General features: G+C 35.3%; 2 protein-coding genes across 2 annotated transcripts in view; one reads left to right on the top strand and one right to left on the bottom strand.

The window, feature by feature from the left end:
• Window positions 1-80: 80 nt before the first annotated feature.
• LOC142975045 (small subunit processome component 20 homolog) lies at window positions 81-13143 on the top strand. Its single transcript, XM_076117687.1, has 14 exons — window positions 81-208; window positions 458-744; window positions 1021-1354; window positions 1626-2855; window positions 3118-6548; window positions 6833-6997; window positions 7323-8370; window positions 8725-8951; window positions 9401-9566; window positions 9903-10085; window positions 10333-10881; window positions 11276-11461; window positions 11873-12133; window positions 12472-13143. The coding sequence occupies exons 1-14, from the start codon at window positions 164-166 to the stop codon at window positions 12655-12657; spliced, it is 8298 nt and encodes a 2765-aa protein (XP_075973802.1). The 5' UTR covers window positions 81-163; the 3' UTR covers window positions 12658-13143.
• Window positions 13144-14090: 947 nt separating this feature from the next.
• LOC142975044 (uncharacterized) overlaps window positions 14091-26107 on the bottom strand; it is a 49226-nt gene continuing 37209 nt past the window's right edge. Inside the window, exons 4-7 of the mRNA XM_076117686.1 lie at window positions 17373-17460; window positions 17194-17301; window positions 16267-16404; window positions 14091-16188 (exon numbers count right to left, since the gene is read on the bottom strand). Coding sequence (XP_075973801.1) covers window positions 15917-16188; window positions 16267-16404; window positions 17194-17301; window positions 17373-17460 — 606 coding nt within the window. The 3' untranslated portion in view covers window positions 14091-15916. The remainder of the gene's footprint in view (window positions 16189-16266; window positions 16405-17193; window positions 17302-17372; window positions 17461-26107) is intronic.

The following is a 26107-nucleotide window of genomic DNA, read 5'->3' as shown; positions in this document are numbered from 1 at the left end:
TTAACATTACATACATGGTAACACCGTTACTAAAACGTCACTGTCATGAATTGTCACTGTTGTCAAATGTCATGTGCAGCTTGATACATCGGCATGTGGATTTATTTACTATTTTCAAAAATTGTTAAATGATATTGAATGAGCCTAAATAATCTGATACAAGATGAAAAGTAAACCTGTTAAACATAAAACGACGAATACCTTTCGGGTAAGTAATAAAATACTTCAATTTCGAATGAAATGATGTTAGGTTAAGTGCGCTTTTCAGTTTAGCATTAATTTAAGATATTGTTATAAGCTGTAAATTAACACTAATAATAGGTTACAGCTTAAAAAATGTGTTCCTATTTCTAAATTACTTCCTCGTGTTAAAACCAAAAAGTTCAAGTTCAAAGAAAAGTACCAAGTTTTCAGTGAATGTATCATAGAAAAGTTAACATAATAACTTATTTTTTAGTTCGTTCCTTTTGCTGAGAGGATCAATGGAATCGATATTCGTCATGCAGCTCTCTACCACATTGAGCATGCATATGCACAACAGCCTGATGAGAATGAAACTCATTTCTTTGTGGCACTGCAGAAATGGCATGTGCTCAACTTGACTGAGAACTTTAAAAAGTTTAGGAAGGAAGTCTTTGGCATTATAACTGTGCCTCAGTTAGTGCACAAGAAGGAGGAGGTTCTAGAAATATTGGAGAAATATTTGAATTTAGAAGATCAGCTGTGTTTACAACCGTTATTAGAGTGAGTATTTTCTATGACAATAGTTGTTTTCTCTAGTTATACTATACGCCATTGCAGCATTTTATATTAATGAGTGTGTGATAGTATTGTTTATTAATTAAATAAATAGTGTTTGACTCGCAGCCTCACTAAGGTTCTCTGCCTTCGATTTCTAATGACCTTCTCCACTATGAGCTATACATTATACTATATTATGCTTATGCTAGTAAGTTACTGTTACACTGTCTGTCATTAACCTTTGTACAATAAATTAATTTAAATATTATTTTGTTTCAGGATCCTGGTATCAGTTGCAAAAGACTTAAGAGAAGACTTCTATCCACACTTTCCAAAGTTTCTAGACATATTGATAAAACTACTAAACACCAAAGATGCTGAAAGACTAGAATGGACTTTGATTTGTCTAGCATTTTTGTTCAAAGTATTAAAACCTTATTTGAAGAAAGACATAGCTGTTGTACTTAAGAGGATTATACCACTCCTGAGTGAGACACAGCCACAGTATATAAATAATTTTGCAGCTGAAAGTTTTGCTTTTGTGGCCAGAGATATAAGAGACAAGAAGAAGTTTGTTGGACTTGTGTTGAATTATTTACAGACCAATGATGATGTAAGTACTTATAGACATCCCTCTTTTTTATTAATTCATTTAAAGAAAAGAGATCTTCTTTTTCGGCCAGTCCTTCTACTATAAGCTCTGCCAATGTCATATGATATTGATTCTTCCTCCATTCTTCCTTTTCTGATTCTTGAAATATTTTTTGCTTTTGTAATTTGTCTTTAATATTTCATGATAATACAATTATTGTTTGCCACCTTATTTAATAACATATCTAATTGTTTAATGCCCATTTAATTGACTATTCAATGTTCTCTTTCAGGCTACAACAGGCTGTGGTCATCTAATATTTGAAATACTAAAAGGAGTAAGTGGCAAGTTCCACAGTTGTATAGAAACATTCCTACCTTTACTATTTGAATATCTGAAGGACAATAAGGAACATCAAGAGATACTTTTCAAAGTGTTAACACAAACTATTGAAGACAGTTTAAACAGTATATCCCATAAAGAATATGGAATATTCTGGAACACTACTATTAAATTCATAGAAGAGATTTTGAAGATTGATGATGAAGAGAGTAAGGCACTAGAATATAGCTTGAGACTAGCTGGTCAGGTCATTGAACATGAGCAAGGCAGATACTTGACAAACCCTCCACAATTTGTTCTACTCCTGATCAAAGTTATCTGTGAGCAGTCTTCAGAGACTGTTCTAGAAGTTTGCTCACAAATTGGAGCAGTTCTACTTCTATCACCAAATGTATCTCTATCACAAGAACATGCAGGAATTATAGTCAAAGTACTACTACCACTTCCATTCCCGAATATACTGATAAATTTTGTACAAAATGTCATTGATTACTCTCAATTTGATCTACATATTCTACCACCTTTCATAAGGTTTGTTATACAATCAAATTTTGATAATGAAGCACTGGGTACATTGACAAAAATATGCTTGAAGAAATCACCTTTATCTATGAATGGGATTAAATTGTTTGAGTGGGTGAAATATCCTATAGACTTTGGGAAAAACTTATCGAATTTTATGAAACATTTTGATAGCTTATTATCTGAGGACATTGAACAACATGTGGAGAACCCAGTAAGACTGACTAACATGCTGTTTTGCTTACCACATGTAGAGAAAATTGATGTTGATTACTGCATAAAGAATCTTAGTCAACTCATATCAAAGTTACTACAAACTCTCACCAGTTATAATTTAGAGAACCAGCCTAAAGAGAACAAGTTTCATTGTGATACTACTGCTTTATCCAGATGTGCGAGGAAAGTCATGTTTATTCTCGCTGTTGCTATGGAAAGTGCCATTCATATATCAAATTGTAAGAAACTGAAAGAGATCTGTGATATTGAAGTATTGTTGCCTGTGTTACTGCCCTGTGCTGCCGATCCTAATTATCTTTGCTCCCTACATTTGCTGGATTTGTATTTGACAGCTTATGAGCAAGAGAATGGGTTGACCTATCCCTACTTGTCGCTGGTTGACTCCTATTTGAGGTGTAATGTTGCATCGCCTTTTCATGTGGTGAGTTTATCCTGTTCATATTGTTTTATACGTATTTATTATGTAGGGTTGTTTTAAAGAAATCTTAAATACTATGACTATTTTCTGTACCCTAAATGTACCCTTAAATTGTACACTTGAGTTATTTATAACACTGGTTTAATGGTCATTGAGATAGCTTTCCTATGTTCCCATATTTTTTTAAACGGTCTTTTTTCTATTCAATTTACAACTCTATTCCACAGTTTCCTTTTAAGACATTCACATTTATCGCACATTTCAGGTTCGTCTGCTCACCACACACATTTACAAACTATTCGAAAATGTCGAAGAATTGAACAAAACAGTAGATGTTGGTGGCACAACAGAGAAATTCGAAATATTCAGCCGATGTTACTCAGTCGAGTCCATTTCGCCATCTATTCAAGAATACAGGTCTCAGTTAAACTTGCTACAGAAGATGACATTCAACACTACTCAATATGCCCTAGCTAAAGACACTGACTTCCATCTTTACGCATTAAATTATATGCTAGGAGTTCTCTACGTAAATTTCAAACTTCTCTGGGAGCCTGTCACTGAATTCATAGCAGGATACGGCAACGCGTTAAATGTTGATGATTTCTGGCCTACCTTCCATTCGGCTCTAGAATCTTCCTTCTTAAATGCCAAGAAAAACCTAAAACAGTTCCATTTCGATGAAGAAATTGACACAAACTTCGAAATTCTGAAGGACCTATACTCAGATTACAATAGCATTTCTGAGAGGCCTGACTTGTATAACTATAGAAATTTAATACTAAAAGTTATGACCAATTGCATCCAAGTCTGTGAAGCAAGGAATCGTGATGTAGTTGTTTTATTCTTGAACTTCATTGACGAGGAATACAGAAGGAATGATAAAATGAACGCACTTAGAATCGACGTGGAAACACGCGATAATAAAATGGACGTAGACGAAGAAAAAGAGGAAGAAAGTGCTGAGAATATTGAAGAAACAATTGATGATATACTAATGGAAGACTCAAAAGAGTCAGTTTCAGGAAAGATTATATTCAAAACTCTTATCAACATTATGCAAGTTCTAGCTCAATTCAAAAACCCGAGAGCTCTTCACAAAGAACCAGTCTTCTGGGAACTCTTTATGGAGTTTCTGAAACACAAAAATCCAGGACTACAAAAATATGCTCTGGATTGTGTATTGAACTATAAGAATAAAGGAGTGGTACCATATAAGAATAATCTATGTAATTTGGTAGACGAGAAAAAGTTTAAAGATGAACTAACACAGTTTAAAATCACTGAAGATTCGCAAACCATTCATCCTGATGACAGAGAACATGTAGTTCCTATAATACTTAGAATTCTTTATGGTAAAATGACGGCAAAACTCGCCGCAGACAAGAAAGGAGGTGGACAAACAAGAAGGTCTCTTGTAATGAGATACTTAGCTGGTTGTAACGAAAACGAAATTAAAATGTTCATAGAAATGGCTTTCTCTTTCCACAAGCAATATTTGGACATGAAGCCTCGTGAAATAATGGAGAGCATAACTTCTGAATTAGATTTAAAGTCCATCACTAGTCCTGGAAAGTTGCATAGTATGTTGAATCTATTTGAAGTGGTTCGCGAATATTTCGGTGGATACATGAAAGATGAATTGCTATCAAAACTGTTCAATATATTTTACGCTATATGTTCCACGGTATCTGCTGTGTTAAACCAAGGAGATAAGGTACACGTGGGCTATGTGAAAGTAATGAAAAACTTAAGAACACTGTCCTTGGGGACTACAAGGAAACTATTTGAACAGTTTATCAAATATCCTTGGAATAAAGACGAGTTATATGTGCTCTTTGAAACTTTGATTTGGCCTTTAGTACCAAAGCTTCATATTGAAGGAATTCACAGTCCAACAGCGCTTTTGAGGCTGTTGAATGCATGGTGCCAAAACCCCAGATACTATGTTTTACTAGTGACTTATGTGGATAAGGATTTCACCAGTCCGTTACCAGCACTTTTCAAGCTATTGCTAGCTCCTAAAACTAGTCCGGGAGTAGTCAATATGATCTTAGATATGATTGAAAAACTTTTAACATTAACTGAAGATGATGAAGACAAAGAAATCATATCTATTGAGTCGTTTAACATCCTACCGATAGAAAACTCGGTACAGAATATTAACTTTGGGAGTAAAATTTTGATTCCTCATATACCGAGCATTCTAGAAGTAATGAAACGACGAATGGCGAACTCTGCTAAATCAAATACAGTGAACAAGAGAGACCTGTTGATTCTGTCTCGAGTTACAGAAATGGTAGCGTCTCCGGAACTTTGCGATGAGCTGTTGACTTTATTGTTACCTATACTTGTTAAGAAAGTGTGTATGAATATGGCTGAAGAAAATATGGAGTTTGCTGTAAACACTATCATCAATTTATTGGGACATAGCTCGAATCCACAAGTTTACGTTAAAAATATAGCTGTACTATTCAACAAAGTTGGGCCTGTTGATGTGCGAAAATTGCTCATCAAATTACTAGATTCCATAGCTAAGAGTGCTCCTAAGAATAATGATATTCTAGCCCGCATGGCTAATGTTGTAACAGAAATGAATGCCTTCAATAAACGATGGATCGAACAACCAGATTTCGATAGAAGAATCGATGCGTACAAACAAATATACCAACTGTTAGAGAAAGACGAAATTGATGTTGATTTAGCGATTCTTATTGTTAATAACTGTTTCTATTTTATACGTACTGAAAAAGACATTGGTTTACGAGATTCTGCAGGGCTATGTTTGAAGAAAATCTTGCCTAAATTACTTATGAAGTATCGATCAACGAATGATGGTATGTTTTTAGTTCGAGACACTGTGTTGTCGCTAATATCTACAGGTATTAGAGATACGAAGAACGAACTTTTACGCAACGAATGTATCGCTTTACTCGGCGAACTGGCAAGAGAATGTCCCGACGCTGATGTAGTTTTATCAGATTTAGCGAATCTAACAAATAAGGAAGACATGGAAGTGGACTTTTTCGAAAACATGTGCCATTTGCAAATGCATAGACGCGTAAGAGCGTTGCTAAAGTTTTGTAAAGTTGGTAAAAAGATGAACAAATGTCCTACACCTAGGACTTTGACGAACTTTATTCTACCTTTAGCCACTGTTTTTATTTGTGATGATAAGTATACGGATAAGAATACACTGATCGATGCGTGCATAGATGTAGTGTCTACCTGCTGTAGACTATTACCCTGGTATCATTACGAAGTGATACTAAAATTGTATTTAAACAAAATGCGTCATTCGTCCGAACATCACAAGCAACTTACGCGTATAATCGTTGGTATTATGGATTCCTTCCACTTCGATTTTTCAAAAGTGAAACATATAGAAATACCTAAAGCTTTAACAGCAAGTGTGCATAAGTTTAAAAAGATTGATACTTCTGAGAATAAGGAGAATTTGGATGTTTCTAATGTTGAAAATGCTGAAAATGTTGAAAATGATGCAGAATTGAAAGATAATATTGATGTTGATGAAGAGAGTGAGTTACAAGCGGCGGACGATGAGGCTGCGAATGAAGAAGTGAGCAAGGAAGTGTCAAATGTTCCAGCGTTTGATAGAATAACGCATGTGTCGCCTTCTGTGGCTAAGAGAATTATCAAGTCGTTGACTGCTGGTTTACTGCCGCAACTGAATCGGTAAGTTCGCTTTATAATATTGTGTAACATTTTTCATCAACTTGATTTTATAGTTTGCTGACACTTTATTGAAATCTTTATTAAGGTTCATTCTATTTTGATATTAACTCCGTTGATAAACAACTCGCCTTGAATAAGAAACAGTTTTTGAAGAAGTACAAAGTTCTCAACCTGCTCTAGGTTAGCGTGATGGAATCAATTTAATGATAATAATAATGGACTGAATCTACTTTTATTTTTAGTGGAATTATTATTCTAAATTCACTTAACTTTTTTATTTGCAGTGCAATAGGTAAAATGACTGAGCACGAAGAGTCCCACAAGGTGAATCGTCGCCGCACCGGCTTCGACAGACAAGAAGAAGACATGCTACGAGTGCCGATAGCATTAGCGTTAGTTAAACTTTTGCAAAGGCTCCCTGGTGATCTACTCAAACATCAGTTACCTGGGTAAGTTGCTACAGATCCATATTTCTCTTACTGTTGGAGAACACTCTTGCTAATGTAACCATACTAGAATACATACTATGTGTATGGGCAAACAATAGTAGGTTATTATTTTTTGTGTGGAAATATTGATTATATTATTTTTGCGGATGCATGTATATACCTGACTGACGTTTTTTGAGGCGTATTTGTAAAATTGTAGTAGTAACTTAATACCAATAATAGATATTGTATACTTACCTACCTTTTCTCCGCCCCCATCTAACGAGGCATCAGTTATTGATATAAACAATATTATTGAACTAAATCAAAAAATCTTTGTTTCCAGGATAATCATAAAACTGTGTTCCTTCCTAAAATCGCCTTTGAAACAAGTAAGAATCACAGCGCGTGACATTGTCAAGAAAATTATGATGACCGTCGGTACTTCTTACTTAGGAGTTTTACTAGAACATCTTACTTTGTTACTAACTAGAGGATTCCAAGTACATGTGTTAGTGGCCACAATACACACAGTTTTAGACGCTTTGAAATCCGACTTCAAATCAGGGGAATTGAACGATAATCTTCATTACATCTTAGATGTATGTACCAACGATCTTTTCGGAGCATTATCCGAAGAAAAAGAAGTAGACAAACTGCATTACAAGACACCAGAAGCAAAACCTAGCAAGAAGAGCTATGTAACATTGATGATAGTCTCACAAAATATTACAGAACAGTGCCTAATAAACTTAGTACTGCCATTCAAAGAGGTGTTACAGAAACATCACTCGAAGAAAATTGTATTGAAAGTACAAGAAGCGCTTATGCATATCACCAGTGGCTTAGTCACCAATAAGTTTATAGATATAGAATCTTTGTTCGTGTTTCTACACGGTGTGGCTTCAGAAAGTATCCCGGAGTTTGTACTAGGCGCTCCGAAGAGAGAGTTAACAGAAGCACAAAGAGAGAAAATGTTGAGAGCAAAACCTGATTGCTTTATTATACCTGAGACACCTAAACGTAATAAGGAAGCTCAGGCTAAGAATGTAAAGATTTCTGGCAAAGCAAACGCTCATGTTTTAGTTGAATTCAGTTTGAATATTTTGTACGTTATTCTTAAAAGAGAAAAGGTGCCTAGAATGGATTGTAGGGCTTTCGTAGATCCGTTAATTCCTTTGTTAGTGGATGCATTAAAAAGCGACCATGTAAAAGTGACGACTGTTGCAATGAAATGTATATCTACGTTGTGGACTATTAGAGTTAGCACGCCTACGTTAGAAGAAATGATACAAGATATTGTGAAAACGATATTCTTAACCTTACATAAGTATGCCACGTTTGAGATCAGTAAGCAGAATGATAATTATCATTTAGTGAGGAATGCTTTTAAGGTGGGTACTTTTATATGACATAAAAACCCCAAAAGGTATTTACAGCCCAATCTACTTGATTCATATATCCATAAAATAGAGCACAAGACTTTTCTTCTTTGCTGTCTTATTTCAGTTTTGCTACAAAAAAAGTCGTTACAGAATCTCCCCGTATCTCTGATTAAATCAAACTTAAGACCCCGTGAAATGAAGTTTTTTTTTAAGATAACTCCCGCATTTATTATTGGTCTTGTGTCGCGGGGACTTTTACAAACATACAAATAACGGACGCAAATCACAACCAGACGGCAAATAAACGATTCTGTGCACGATGCGTAAAAAATGAGTTCTGTGTTAATAAAATTTATTTTGCAGGCCGTAACAGTACTGATTCGCAATGTTAAATACTACAAACTTGAATCGGATCAGCTCAAAACTCTTCTACTATACGCAGAGGAAGATTGTCAGAATGATGACAAACAAGCGAACTCGTTCTCTTTACTTAAAGCTATATTAGAGGCCAGGCTTGTGAGTACAGAGTTACATGAAGTTATGGAAAAAGTGTCCAAGATCTGTATATTGAGTGAATCGGCAAAGTCTAGGTGAGTGTTTACGTCTGTAAAGACATGTTTCTATAACACAAACGAATTAAAACTCCTGACAACAAAAGCACTTTTATTATTTTTTATTATAAGCCCGTATCGTCCCACTGCTGGGCAAAGGCCTCCTTCATAGATTTCCATTGTAGCCTATCTCCGGCTGTCTGATACCATTCTGGTGTGAAGGAAAAAGAAAAAAGTGAAGGAAAAGAAAAGCACTTTTACGACTTCCAAATCAGCAATAGCTTTTGCCACCAAAGGGGTGATTTCTTGCCTTTACCAAGTTGACTATACAGAAATGTTAATAGAAGACTGATTAGCACCTCTAGCTATCTCTAGCGGATTCTGAAAGTACTATTGACACTATTGTTGATTAATTAATTTTAAGTAGATGGCGACTTTATACAACGGGGATTTTATAGTACCTTGACTGATTTAATGTGTAATTTCAGGGAGGAAGCTCGTGTAATATTCGTGAACTACTTAACGCACTATTCTCCGGGTAAGCGATTAGAGAAATACATAGATTTCTTCGTCTCACAACTCAACTATGAATTACAGCATGGCCGAGAATCTTCACTCAAATTCTTAGAGATGATCATTAATAAACTGCTAGTGGTAAGTTTAATATTTAACTTGAAACGATAATAAGACTAGAAAACTAGAAATATACGCATATAAAAATATTATGACGTGATATTGATTTACTGTATATTTGCGCAAATTTGCGTAAAGGCGGGAGAGGTTCGCGCAAAAAAAAATTGTGATGATGATTTGCGCAAAACGCATCTTGACAGCTCTGTTAAGCCTGCGAAACTTAAACTTATTACATTGTACTTAATATTATTATCTGGATAAGCAATCCAGTCCTTACTCCCTAGTAGTAAAATAAAAACTATTTAAAACTTTATTCTAAAGCTCTCATTTATTAATTAACCCTTTCTATATTTGTAGGCGCAACTATCGAAACACGGTGCGCATCTCCTGTTAGCGCTAGGCGCATGTATGCTGAACGACTCAGCGCCGGAGTGCCGCGCGGCCGCCGCACAATGTATAGAAGCGATGCTGAAACGATTCCCCCCTCTCGAGAGAAACAAGCTGTTTGATCTGGTCTGCACGTTCTTTCAGGATAATCAGGTATGTACCTACTATACTATAAGTTTTTGTTGTATTTTTGATGTAGTTCGTTTTTAAGACCATCCCGTCGTTTGTATGCAAGGTGTGGTTATATTCCTGTATATCTAAGCACAGCCTAATAATTTAATTGTTGAGGCCCACAGGCATAATTCAATTCATTTTCAGCAATTAAATCTTCTGTGCAGTTTGAAAATAGTCACACATTTTTTTTGTGCACAATACTTTTATTCGTATATTATTTTTACAGCCCGTTCATTTCGAACTAGCAGCCCAACTAAGTACCCGCTTCGTGAACGTCGAAGAAGACAATTTCAAAAGTCGTCTCAACACTATTTTATCTCTAGTCAGCGGCAAAATACTACTCCTTAGCAACGACATTACAGAAGGCAGATTCGTTAAAATAAAACTAGATCAATCCGAAGACAAATCAGATGAAGACAAACAGAAAGAAAAGGACCACAGTTTAATACAAATCCTCAACCTTATCGACAAAATTACTATACACTGCGCGTCTAGTTTAACCAATAAGAAGTACGTACAAGATTATGACGAAATAGGCCAGCAATGCAAAGCGTTATTAGCGTATCCTCATTCTTGGGTGCGGTTAAAAGCTGCTAAGATCTTGGGGCAGTTGTTATCGGTGGTTGATGTGGAAGAATTGGACAATATTGTGAAGAAAGAGGTGGAAAGTGATAGAGGCTTTATTTATGATGACACTGAGGAGTTCATGAGGAGTCTCGTGTTGGATCTGTGCGCGCAGTATACTACTGGAGCTTCTAAGGAAATTGTTGAGCAGGTGAGATGCATTTATTATTGTATCGGAGGAAAGATATTTTAGATTGAATCCTATAGATTTTAGTTTGAGTCATTAACCCGAACTTCAAACACGAGGCAACACACCAATGACTTTTCAAGTTATATGTGTATTAGAAATAATTATCACTTGCTCTAACGGTGAAGGAAAACATCGTGAGGAAACCTTGCATGTCTAAAATTTGTTTAATGCATTTATTAAGGGCATGCAAGGTCCCCAACCCGCACTTGGCCAGCGTGGTGGACTCGATGCCCAACCCCTCCCCGTCGCTTGGGAAGAGACCCTTGCCCTGCAGTGGGACATAAATGGGTTATTAAAAGAAATACTTTTTTAACTTAGATCTTACAGCCGAAATACTTACCACCTATTTTTCCAGGTGACAGCAGTATTATTCCAAATACTAAAGATAGTCCACGCGGTGCCTAGCTTCAAGGTGGATAAGAAGACACAAGACAGTGACGAGGCTGAGGGCGGCGGCAGATTGAACATACGGTGGATACTGTTTAAATTGAGAAAGGCTATCAACGTCGAAGTGGCTAAGGCACCTACTTCTATGATTATTGTAAGTATAAACGAAACTCGGTACTAAAAAATGTAATGACTTTGAAAAATTTTCTGATCGATCTAAATCTCAGCAATGCCTTGATGCGGCTGCCGTGTTATTAATGTGTAATTGATGTTTATATCATTGCGAATGAGGCATTGCAAGGTATCATTAAAATGAAGATTTTCTTTGAATGTCTACTATTTTGCTACACCTACGCGCAAAGATTTTTATGCGCAGAAAATTGTACACTTAAGACCGGCGCGAAATCTTTAAGTGCTGAAGATTTGTGCAAAATAATGTACTTTGCATTACATTATGGTGGTCCCTTTAAAGCGTGCGCAGTAATCGAATTCCTTCAAATACACATTTGGTAAAAAATAAAAAAATAAGAAATTAATTTTAAACTTTTGATTTCTTATTTTATAGCGAACATCAGTATTCACAATGTGGACACACGTAATCAGTTCTTTGGAGGGCGACGAAGTGAACAGAATAATCGACGTGATTCTACCGCCGATCGTTCGAGAACTTTCGACGGGTGACGCGGCGACACCCGCCACGGTTGCCAAGCAACTGGCGGGGAGACTTGGCAAGAAACTGCGGCGAAAGATAGGAGATATTGAATATAGTAAACTTGTGGCTGAAGCACAGACTAAACTTAATATTAAGAGAGCGGAAAGGAAAAAGGTTGGTACCTGCTTTTTATGTAAATTTGTGAGAGCAGGGTAGTTCTTTGGTGTGGTTAAGCAACGGAGCAGTGTTTTGGAATTGGATGGGTGATCATTTTTGATATTCGGTGTTTCACTTTGAAACTGTTTGGTGAATATTTAAACTGTTATGGAGTTACTTTTTTATTTATCTTAACATTCAGAGTTGTAGTGTTGCAATCATAAATATTGTATTCATTTTGCTGTAGTCTTTCATAATAAACTTTTGGCGTGTAGTCCATCACGCTGATTAAGAGCGGGTTTAGAATTTGACTTATTTATAATATTATAATACTAAATATATAAAATTTCTTACAGTTATTACTCCAAGAGAAAGTAAACAACCCAGAAAAGGCGGCCAAGAGAAAACTTCAATTAAAAGAAAAGAAGAAACAGTCTAAAAAGATGAAAATAGAGATGTTACAAGGCAAGAGGCCGAGGCCGAAGAAACGAAAGGCCGAAGACATCGACATTGAGGACGAATTACTGAGGGACGATAATTAAGTGAACTGATAATATAAGTACAGTCTGACAACTTCGTAGAGAGATTTGGCGAGAAAGATATGTCTAGATTATTATTAATCATTCTTTGTATTTCCAAAATAAAGTAGTTCCATTAAACAGACCACTGTTGATAGCATAATTTTTCGGGCGATAATGTTCTAAATTCAGAATTTTCTTTACTTCCGCCAGTTGCAAACCTTGAATACAAGACTCTACAGTCTCTACTAAGTTGCTGGATTATAGTATAAGTTAATATTCATATATCTAAGGATATTTTACAGCGCGTTTCAATAAAATGATTACAGTTCGTTTTCGGTATCATGTTGTGTGTCTCTGTCCCTCAAATAGAGTGTGGCGTATGTTAGAAAGAGATGGAATATGTTATGCTGAAACATTCTGTAAGTTTTTTATTAATAACGTTAGTTTTCCTTTGTAAATATAGGCTAAGATGTTATTGGAACGAATAAACTATTTTCCAAATTAAAATGTTGTTACTTGTCTATCTTGTAAATTAAGTAATAGAGCCATTTTCGTCACCGGAATTTTATTAATAGCCAGAGCTTATATTATATCTTAATGTCAAGCAGGTTTTCTAGATAGATGCAACTGATCATGTGTGCTAACCAATCAGTGCTATCCCTAGCCCAAGTTTTGATATTGACACTAGTCTCATACCACAACAACTTAAACAAAACAACGCATTTTTATTTTATCTGTAATACAGATAATGTAAATATCACTATCGCATCGACATGTAAAGCGAAGATCGATCCATAGATAACGCAGAGCCATTTATAACGTCCACTCAAGTGTGAGCTGTCATGTAACGAGTTAAAAACTGTAATTAAACATTATTTAGTAGCCCAGTGACCTTCATTGGGGTAATTTATTTGTCCTTGCTACCCTAAGTTTTGATCATTAAAGGAAAAGATTGATTATACCAACTTTGTCATTGAGCGACGTGATCGAGGTATAATATTATTTTGATTACTTATTCATTTATTAGGGAGGTGATTATAAAAATTACTGTTTTTTCTTAGAGTTAGTCTTGGTTAAAATCAGTGCAATATTTACTGTTTTATTAAGTAAGGCGTAACTAGTAGTAATTGTCGTTGATATCCCTACTCGTCGATTAATTTCACAGTGTTTTGTCTTTTAACTCATCCAGTTTCATAATAATTTATTGTAAATGATAAGACACTGTATAACTAATAAGAGCTTACACGTCGTTATTTGTAACAGTTGTTAAATTTAGAAATAATATAGATACTAGAACTACCTGGACTTCATAGCCTTAATTGTGATTGACAGATAGGTAAAATTTAGCATGAAAATGGTTTCATTGATGTGCCTAATCCTTGTATAATCTTTAATCGTATTTCAGTCCGTCTATATGAAAAGGTCATTGTACTCAATAAAATGAAACAACGAGCTATAAACAAAATAAATATATTGCTTTATGCTTCCAAAGTATAAAAGAACAATCAACAAAAACACCGACAACATTCACTTGAAATGAACAACATCACAATGGGATTTTTATAAAATGTGCTTTTAAGCTTTTCAAACGTTCAATATAATTTATATGCAACTGTGTTGCTATACGTAAAATTTAATTTCGCCTACAATATGTAAACTATGTTAATTTTTAACAGGTTTTTAAAGTTTTTTTTTACATTTTTGAGGGCTGGTGTCATTACAAACTAACTTAGGCGGAGGATTAAATTAATGTTGCAACTGTAATCCAATTTTTTGTGAGACCAACCCTCATTTTTTTACATTGTTAGGATTCGGGAGTTCGACTTGGACAATCAATAAGTAGGGGTCATCTAGAATTCTGTTACACACTTCTATACCACGACTATTCTAGTAAATGCTAGAGCGATCTTTAAATTTCTGTTAATTACAATTAATTATGATATAGAGCCTTGCGAACGCAATAGCCTGCCAGCTTTCAAAAATTATGAGAAGATTGGAAATTCTAGATTCTGGACAAAACTGGAACTGTAGCAGCACGTAATAGAATCATCTATCACTTGTTACATATAGAAAACGCTGCTTCCCACAATAGTTGGTGCCATCAATTACTTCCAAATACAGGTCACATTAGGTTTTTGGCAGTACTTCCACTATTTAAGTAACGGACTGTCGCAATTTTCCCGTTGACCTAAATGTAGCGAGTGAGTTTTCTTAGGAAGAAGTCGATTTTCGTATAATTAAAAGTAAAACATAAATTCACAGAAAACACGTAAAAAAACAGCAATGTGCGTAAATTATATTTGGTCAGAAAGTACCTAGGTACTACTGGGAAATATCCTATTCGTATCTCTAATACATAGTAAATATTTAAATCGTACCAGCCGATAAAGAACTTAGTTTATCAGCTCTTTCCTTCCCTACTTTTTGACCTTTTGTTGCTAGTTCGTTACTATAGAGTTAAAAGTTTTAAAATCAACCTGTTGTTAATACATGGTGTTATTTTTCACGTTTATACTTTTTTAGTCACAGCACCATTTCCTTCCAAATCATTCATCAGTTACTAATAAAATTATCTGTACTATTTATTATGTTTATTACGGTATATTGTATTTCGATACTATTATATTTTCTGTTTAGCTTCGTGTGTCTACAACTACCAACAGTGAGATATTGAAATATTTAAACATTAGGCCGGGAGCTGACACGTCAAACAGCGATAATTCATGAATTAATTTATTGTAGAGAACTTTACTGACTACGAAAGCTTCTACTGTATTTCATACTTCTGTAGAATAAGTAGAGCGAATAAAATATTTATTTAAACGTTTATAAGTATGTAACATTGTATAATTTTAAAGTAGCAATATTGTTATCGTGAATTACGAAAAGTATAATTTAGAAAGAAGACGTAAGTAGGTATAACAATAACATTAATAGCAATGGACGGCAGCAAGCTCGGCGATTATCTAAAGCTTATTCAAATTCAAAGCGTAACGTCGGAGTGAAAATAATTCGTAGAGTTTCTGGAATTGTAAGAGATCGGGAAAGGATAATTGTTGCTATTTTCTACGAAGCTATGCAGTATGTTGCAAATAATATCACTGTGAATTTGTTTTCTTTCAATCCTTAAAACTATTTATATAAAATCGTCAAATGAAATCTTCCCTTATACACGGCTACGTATGCTAAACAAATTTTCAAATCCTTATAATTGTTAATTGACTATTAATTTGTTAGAAATAAATTGTAGGGAAGATTTCATTCGAGTACCGATACAGATTTACAACAGCATAGCAGATATAGGATTGTATCTCATAATCTTAGATAGTAATATCCATAGAAGGGAGGTGGTAGTTGCGAGGGCTACGCCGCCCCAGCCGAGTTCTAGGGACCAAGATGTGGAGAACTCCCTCGCCGAGAGGAGAGGCATGGCTGGTCCTCGAGGCCCCACCACGCCGTCGTCAGTGCCGTCGACATGCGAGCTGCCACGTGCTGATACGCGTTGGACACGTTTAAAGTGTATTATCATTAGAGTAAACATTGCAAACAGCCCTGGAAACAAAGTACTGTATCAAGTGTTATTCTGTGTAATAGAATATCATTGTGGTTTTCGTAATGCTTTTTACGTACCAGCTAACAGATACATGACGCCAGTGATGAGCACGGCGCTTATCTGATGTTTGCAAATGCCGAAGGCGCCCACCAACGCCGCGCTGCCCAGAACGATCAGGCAAACGAGGGCGCATGATATGGATAGATTCTGCATACCTATAAGAATAAAGCACCATAAATATCTACGTAGTAAATTAATTCGTTGAAAGTTGTTCCGCCGAGACGCTCAATTTAACTTAAATATTTACGAAATACAGCAAAGGCTCGAGTAGTGACCCTCTTCAAAGATGTAAAGGGGCAGAGCGACGATTAACGCCAATGCAGAATATATAAATTTCCGCTTCGCTTCCACCCATAAATATGGCAGGTTCATTAATTTCCAGTTTCACTGTGCTACTAAAATGTCTTCGGTTACGTCAAAATATTTCTAGCGAAAAACATTCATTAAGAATTCAAAGAACGTATAGTACCTTTTCATGACTCTACTATGAAAGGCTTTTCAAGAAATTATGTAATACTGGTTTTACTTTTAGCCGATAAGGTACTGAGAGACTGTTAATGCAATGTATTTGCCTACATAAAATGACTTGCTAGTAGATTCTATTACTTTCCGAAAACTTTTACTTTATCACTGAAACATTTGATAAATGAATTTGGCCGAAAGCAAATGGGCTTTACCAAGGTTAACTCAACGAGGGATGAAAAGGGCGTTGTTTATGCATACCTTGACTTATGGCTCTTGAATATTTTAACATCTAGTTTTAATAATAAACACTGGTTATATTAAAAGAAACAGATAATTGTGACAGTTTTATGAAGCGTTAACAAGGCTTTATTAGCATAAAGAAACTTTTTGAATTAAAACTTTTAATACCCTGTCATGTGTTGGTGCTGGTTTTGCATTTATAATCTGTGTGTATATATTTAAATGAAAGTTTAACTTACGATGCTGCCAGTCAGCTCTCGGTTCTTCATCGTCACTGTTGGCTAAATAATTTGTGCAAACAGGCTGGGAGGGGAAACCAGCCCTCGACAGTATGGACACTTCTTCCTCTGCGAACAAAAACAGACATTAAACTGATTGCAAAACTATTAATAAACACAGTTAAATGACAATAACATACCGTCTAAAGCGACGCACATTGTCCAAATACCGCCGTTCATAGGTACTAGAAATGTCCCCCCGCCTTTTCGATTACTTGAGTCTTCGATCTGAAACAAAAATTACTTCGTGAACATTTCTTATTTATTGAACAAAGAGACAATAAAAATATCACACCTTCAGCAGAATAAAGGCTTATAATAAAATTGAAATTGGAGTACTTATGTCGTTCTTTTTCTGAAGGTACGAAGAGAAAAATTGAATTATGTTGACGATAATAGTAACGTGGGAGTTTTACGTGACTGTTTTAAAGAAACAATGAAAGGCTAGCTCTTTGTCTATGATTACTTAGGTTTGCTTTTTCTAAAGGTGTGTTAGTTTACACGTGTTTAACTAATGAATGCTAATTCGTTGGATTAAGGTAAACGAGTAGGTGTACCTCTTCAAACAGTTAAATCGTATTACTGTGTTGTTCTAGGAATTCTAAGGGTACAGTTTATATTTGAGTTCACAGTAATCACACTGTGTAGGTGTATCCGTACCACTAAATTCTATAGTATCGTTAATTATTCTAAATCACCTTAGGTATTCCAACATTATTAATTACTTTCGATAATAGTTGGAGCAATTGTAGCAGCCGTACACGTAGCAACCTACGTACCCGCGTAGCAACTAATAGAAGAACCGTAGATGTCTACGAAATGATTGCTACGCAGATGCTACAGAGACTATAGTTAGAAAACTTATTAAAGAGCTTGGACAATTTAATCTAGATTGTAATTGATAATTGTACGTTGTGCCAAAATAAAGTAGCTGTATCAGACAGGCCACGGTCAGCTACATAGGCTAGGTAATGTACTATATTCAAAATTTTGTACCCCTTTGCCAGCCGCAAACCTTAACTACAGGGCTCTATTAACAATAGAATTTAAGAGATTTTAATCACTAAGCCAAAGTGTTGTCCAGTTTTCCATTAAAATATACCTTCTAGTTATCCGAGAACAGCAAAGTTTTGAACCGGTTTCCGCAGTTATTCACGAGTGGGCTTCTAACCCATTACGAGGAATACTTTACACACCCACATTCTCACCAGAAATATGTAAACGATGTTCAGTTCTGACACATATCAAGACATTATTTTCTAATCAAATACGACAGGGACATTTATTTTTTGCCAAGTCCACTATTTATTCACACTTATTCTTTAGTACATTTTTCACTTTTTTTTCTCCAAATAATTGCCGGTCTATATTATTGTTATTAGAAACAAAAGAAAACAAAACGAATGGTACGTATTTTATCAATACCATAGTCTCATAAATCTATATAGAACTTATCTCTTTGTATCATTAATCACCCATCGAAGCGTCCCGGGGCGACTATTTGTCAACCTAGCCAAATTATGTTTGCTCTTTCGACCAGCTATCTAGGGGCACATTTATTGAGTACAGTTTTCTGTGTGACAATTCATTTTAATGACCACTTTTATTCATAATGTATAATGTCTTAGTGAATGTCTTAACGCTCTCAAACTTTTTTCAAAGCAAGAAAAAAGGTAAAGTGCTTTTATGCTCATTCCATCTTCAAGTAATTGAACGAGGCTCAAGAACTTTTGCGCGCTGAAAAGGAACACTCTTTTCATAATCAATTTGATGTTTCCAATCTAAAGCACGTAATAGCCGCAATATTAACCAACTTATAAGACGTTCGCTCAACATTTGCTCAAAGAAATTCGTGTGAAGAAATAAGTCTTGGCGAAGTATTAGAAGATTAATATAAGCTATCAATGAAATATAGGACGTCCGACGAAATGAACGTGTATTTCTTCAACTAATAATCCGCTAGACAGCTTTATAGACGAGCTAGGCGAAATTGACATATTTATTGATAGAAATATAAGTTCATGTCTCAATCAATCATTCGTAGGCCCATAGAATAAAAGCAACGATCTGTCTTCACGATGAAACGAGTTATTGTTTCAGCGGTTCTATCTTCACGGAATTTGATTTGGCCTCTCGTGCAATTTGCGTGTTTTCCGCAAGGAAAAAAATACCTAGCCTTAATATGGTTCAGGATATATCGTTGGCGCCGGAATATGACATGCTATTTATCGAAACTGACGATCAGTCGACAGCCCGTTTATTTACATAACGTCAATATCGTAATGTATAATTCATAGCTCTGCATTTGTTTTCCTTTGAGGAGTAATCAGGTGAACATGCTTGTACGTTTTGCCACGCATGGTTTCCACTTCTATGGCGTATATTTAAGTAAGTATGGCCCGGTATTAAACTCCACTTCGGTACCTAATTTCAGGGCTTAACAATCATAATACCACCCTCTACCTTCACACCTTTTCTACCACATACAAAACACTGCTTTACATAAAACGAAAAGATTCTTAAATGATATTTTCTATACATACTTTCTAACAAGTTATATCATCCTACCAATTTACACCGAGAAGCAATAACCAAGCTAAAAACGAGCATTAAAAGCATCCAACACGTTCAATACAATCAGCACTCGGCATCAAGTTCGCGTGCAAACTTTGGGTGCAGTCCCCAAGGCAAGCGGCGCCTGATTCACCCACCGCATTGTTTTATTCGCATTCGTGGCCATGACCCAATAGCAGCTCGATATGACCCCCAGTATCGACGACGTTGCACAGTCATAACTATAAGGTCACATGGAAGCTAAAAATGGTCGCTTTATCGTATTGGGTGTCAATTTTATTTCATAATTTTATTTGGAAAGTATTTTCTTTAGCATTTTGAAAAGGCAGCTGGACATAGATACCCTTACCTTTTTAAGTTTAGAGGCTGTACAGACAATCAAACAACGCAACTAGGTATCTGTGGATTACACAGACTTTGTTTTTGGTTTGGCAGTAACGGCACAACGTACGGACTATGTTACTTATGGAAACTGCTGTTGGACATCACTAATGGGGAATAACTTGAAAATTAATGGTTGTAACGCAAGAAAAACGACTAAAAGTATTCGCCGATTTGTAAAGGTAATTCTAGTCTTAACAATGACATGCTATCTAATGCGAGTGCAAGAGCTCTCTATAAAACCGCAGCGATTGTCATTGTTAGATAATAGAAGAAGAAAGACCTTTTGTTCTGTGCTCTCTAGATTCCATTGTTAGATTAAAAGTGTCCAATTTCAATTGCATAGTGGTGTACTGGCCTATAAATAATACAAGCAGATTGACAATTTATATTCTTCTAAATACGATACTATTCGGCGCTTACCAAAAAAATCTCCATTTTTATTAGAACGCAAGACAATGTATCTTACACATTGATCATGATTCATGCACCTCTCTCGCAGCCTCATGCATATAAAGCAGATGAGTATTCGCCATTGTAAGCAAATACAACACCGAATTTCGCCCTCTGAATGTAGCTTCAGCTTAAATAGGATGTTTAGCATTGTGACGATCAAATTCCCAACCACTTTCCACTTATGGATTTGCATCAGTAAAACGAGCTATTGGCTTGACTGTGATAGGTATTGCACAGTTCTGCATCGAAAATGTTCAAAATTGGGTTTCATGCTTCAAATCGAATTTACTGCAATTGAAATGAAACAAGTTGATGTTTTACGATTGCAAAACTATGAAGCTTTCGGTTTTAACATTCATTCATTTTAGTTCGACAAATCACAACGATATTCACTTTGTTAAATTGAATTCACGTGTGTACCGTGTTCAGTGGAATGAAAATAATCGCTTTATGTCCGTGCGAAACGTTCCGTTCACAATTTAAATGTTGCCATAAACAAAACTCTACCATGTTTTTATCATCGTGTTAGCAACCACTGACATAAATGCACGCTCTTCCCGCCTAAAAGCGCATTAATTATTTCAAAACAGCTGAGGGTTCGCTCCTTTTTCCCCAAAACGAGGGAATTTAAGTAAATTGGTACCGTAAATTATTATGTGGCTATCATTAAAGGTGATTTTTGTTGTGTAATTGATTTGATGGAGGGTTTTATTGCGTGTTAAAAGGTGAAAACATGAGTTTAAGGGCCGTTTGGTGGAATATATAATTCATTCAGTGTTTGGTTGAGAATAAATCGTGCGTATTCGACATTTTTGGTAAACCTTGTTTACTTTCTAATTGCTTCATTTTTGTAAACAATCTGAAAATAAATTTACCTACAGCGGAAGATAGAGGTTTTTACTCATTCGCTGCCTTCCCTAGAAAATTTATTCAATGCATTTGGGTCGGCTTGAACATTTTTCTCATTTAAATTGACCACTGAAAAGTTTCTAGTCCAATTACTAATTACAGTAAATATTAGTTAACACAACCCCATTTACCAACTTCTAAAACATTTCACATCCAACTACACTATTAGTAGTTCAATTTACATGAACAGTGCATTACTCAACAAAATTAACATTTAGAGCGCAATAACAAAAGTAAAATACATTTTGGCAGGCAACCAATGGAACTCCCCAATCGAATTATAATAACTACATCCAAAGTAAAACCAATTACTTAATTGGTGAGTTAGTAATTTAATTAGTGGCTTCATAATCAACTCTGGTAGATAACCGTGCGCTTGTATGTGTATCTGTATGTATGTTCATGTATGTAAGTGTATGTCCAACACGGTCTGTCTTGTAAGCCCCGTGAACCCCACATTAAGCCAGTGGAAACGAGTATAATCCTTTTTGCTAATGAACTGTAAATTCGGTGTAGTTTTCATGTTAATTGCTTTTGAAAGTGCTGGTTATAAGACTCATCGTTTTAGACTGTTCATTTCAAGAGAAGTGTTGTAATTAGGATTATTGAACACGGTGCTAATAAAATTATTTCAATACGTACAATTTATAATATATTATAAGAAGTAAGAGTCAAGATTTTTTCTGATGGGTGAATAATTAGTCCTAAGATCCCACTTTCGGTTTGTCAATGTCATAGTATTGGAGAGTTTACAAAATCACACACTTGTTAAGTAGTTATAATTGACACAAAATCTTTTGCGATTTATATACAAAAGAACAAGAAGAATAATACAATACAATACTAAAGATAACATATATATGTTATCTTTGGTATTGTGTTTCTATGTATTTTAGCGAACAACCTTGTGCCGTATAAAGGCTAATGACATGCTGCGACATTGAGGTGACACATATCTCTTGAAGCGTGATCGAGAACGTGTACCAAAATGTAAAATAGATCAAGAATTCGACATTTGAAGAAGCTAGTTGGTATTTTGTTAAAACTTTGCATTTTGAACTTGATAGTAAACCTGAGTAAGGATTTGTTCACTTTTTAAATTTGCTATGGACCTAAGGAACAACTTATAAATACAGATTACGGTTAAGGTTTTAGCAAATTTCCAGTAAATGTACAAACATATAATTTCTGTTTCAAGTTGGGCGTGCTTCAAATTATGGTCAATTCGCTCAGGATTTAATCGATATTACTCAGTTGGAATACTAGGAATAGTAGTTATCTAAAGTAATTTGCCGGTACTAAGTCCCACCAATCAAGGCCGATAGGTTAATAGCTACGGAAGTTAATAGGTATTCACAAAAGCTATTTAAAATAATGACTCGACGACTCGACGCCCTTCGTTTTGTAGTGTTCTCAGTAATCCATATAATCACTGGAACAATAAAATCAATGACGGAATACCTGCAGTAGTCGATGGGCGAGTTTCAATTGTGTAACGTTCTATCGGTGAATCAAAATCACGAACGCAATCAATTTTGGCAAGCGTGCCTTTCCGCATTGGTTAAGGCACACGTAAGCTCTCGAGGAAATTCCCGAACAACGTGGGCAGATTCTATAGTCAATATGGGAAATCACACATCGTATTAAATGTACACCAAGGGACTTAATGCGGCCCTAGGTCCAAATGTCAACTCAGTACGTTTGACATTTAGACGATACAAGTACGATATCATCATATCAAATCTTCATAATTACTCTACTGGAATAATCTGATACTATAGTGTAGCGGCTGTGGGTAGTGCGAACTCAATTATAAATACGTAACTTAGTAGAAACAACATCCATTATCGAATTATTCGTCTCAACGCGTCGAACATTCCTGTAAGCGTGACTGTGTTAACACGCTTTGTATGAATCAAGCGAGCCGTGGTTAATCTCAGGCATTAGTACTAGCTTGCTCAGTGGTACACTGTGATATGGTGCATGCATAGTTCGGTCAAGGTGACGTGATTGTATGGGGTGCAAGCCGTGACCTGTAGTCTACATAATGCTATACGAAGATTGTATCAGTTTTGGTGCACGTGTTGAGTCAGGGTTAAACCATGTGAAGTTTTCGATGTACGATTCGAAGGCGCAATAGATTCGATGTATAGGGGAACCTGTTGTACCTTGGCACTATGTGTACCTAGGCCACTGGGCTCGTTTTCAAATATTCGCGGGATACTAAATTCTACTGTTTATTGTATTCGATACGTCACTACAGACTATTCAATTGGAAGTTATTCGCATACCGCCATTAAGCCGGTGTTTGGTGTTATCGACGCTGAAACTTTTTTGTGTGAAAAAGTAAGTATTTCTAATATATTTTGAAGTCTAATAGTTTTAAAAGTTTTCTAATAGTCACTTAACTGTTATATGCTATCGGTTCTTTGATTTTACAAGTCTCAACACAATAAAAAACTTACGAGATACTTAACCTATAAACTATATAAAATCACCGTTTTAGTGAAGTTGGAGTAGTGTTGTACCTCGGTCACTGTCGATCAGCTGTACCTTGGCCAGTGGCCAAGGTACAACCTGGATATTACACTTTGGCCAGGAGAATGTTTTATTAAATAATTTCACATTTACGTAATAATATTCCTAATTAAATATCTTTATTATTTCAGAAATCGATGCAAAAATCACTTAAAAACTGGAAATGGCCTGAAAAAGAGGAGATTAAAAGCCCGCAAAAAGTTAACAAGAACAGAGAAATTTATTATGTTCCAGAGATACAGAAGTACTGGGATTTCTACTAAATGCTTAAGGCTGAATAATATATCCACATTATTGATAGTGTTTTTATAATAGCTAGTCCAAATGACTGATTAAAATTTAAGAGAGAAATAATAATTTATATATAGGTAAAGATAATCTATACTAATATTATAAAGCTGAAGAGTTTGTTTGTTTGTTTGTTTGAACGCGCTAATCTCAGGAACTACTGGTCCGATTTGAAAAATTCTTTCAGTTTTAGATAGCCCATTTATCGAGGAAGGCTATAGGCTATATATCATCACGCTATGACCAATAAGAGCAGAGTAACAGTAAAAAATGTTACAAAAACGGGGAAAATTATGACCCATTCTTTCTTATGTGACGCAAGGGAAGTTGCGCGGGTCAGCTAGTTGTTTCAATATTTTGTTTTCCTTTGCTATGCTATATAGGAATATTGATTTGCTATATTATATTATGTGATATCGTCGCTGCGCCTGCCAAGTTCCACATGTGTCTTTTGTGAGATTTTAGAAAACTTTTTTTTTTATTTGGGACACAATATTCATTTTTTTTAACATCAAAATACACATATGGAGTTTGGCAGGCGCAGCGATGTGATGTAACGAAACGGTGGCCAAAGTTAGTTGTTTTTGTTTAAATATTTTGTTTGAAAAGCATAAAAAAAGCTATGAATATTATTTTAATTTTGATCATTTGAGAATTTTTAAAATGTTTTGTTAAATACTGTACCTATACTGCTGTAATAATACTGTGTACTGTAATAAATCAAATAAATGATTTTATTTAACAAAACTTGATAATTTGCTTAAATTACCCCCAAATTTCAATGTGGCCTAGGTACAACGTACTACTGGCCTAGGTACATAGGGTATGTTGTACCTTGGCCACATTTCCCATTTTTTTTAAAATTTAAAAATATTATGTAAGTATTAAATATACATTTCTGATATTTTTTTGGTGAGTACCCAAATAATTGACATTTCAGAATATGCAAATATGATTTGTGTGCTGCACGTCAAATCACAATAAAAAATATATTTCTAAAAAACCGGCCTAGGTACAACAGGTTCCCTTACTTCAAACTTTTAGTTTACTCGGTGCAGTGAAGTTTATGGTCTGAAGAGAGTATATTTCACGGGATAGTTTTATAAGTTTGTGTAAAATGACATGCGCATTGCAATAATAATTAGCGAATGGTTTTGTCGTTTAACAGTTATTCTTTATAAACAAAATTCTAAATCAATATAAGTGATCCGGAACTATCATATTATTTTAATATTAAAGCAAAGTAAGGTTTAATTAGATAAGAGCCCCTAAAAAACTTGTTGATCGCGTTTGCCAAATATTAAATTTAAGTTCCAGCTAAAACTGATCTCTAAGCCTCAAGAGGATAGATTAAGTGTTGTATCCAAAAAGCTTTTTATTTATTCCCAACTACATACATACATATTTGCATTCGTAATGTACCGAAATGTCTAGAGACCCACTTAATTACTTGTTAGCTCTGAGGTTTCACCAGATTTATCTTCGTTTAATTTTCTTTACTCAGGATAAATAAACGCAAGATATTTTCTTTCAAGTAATTGGGTGAGACCGGTCTTAAACAGTAGGACAGTACCAGTACATATTACATGTTTAATTTAGCCATGAATAAATCAGGTCATAGTCGTGCATTTTATGTCCTAGTCTAGTAAAAGCTTCAAGTAAGTTTATGTGAGCCATGACACGTGTTCTTGTGGCTCGCCATTGGACGAATGCACATAACTTTTGTTTA

The sequence above is a fragment of the Anticarsia gemmatalis genome, chromosome 8 (genome assembly GCF_050436995.1).
Source record: "Anticarsia gemmatalis isolate Benzon Research Colony breed Stoneville strain chromosome 8, ilAntGemm2 primary, whole genome shotgun sequence".
NCBI lineage: Eukaryota > Metazoa > Arthropoda > Insecta > Lepidoptera > Erebidae > Anticarsia > Anticarsia gemmatalis.
This window is presented reverse-complemented; position numbering and strand designations above follow the sequence as displayed.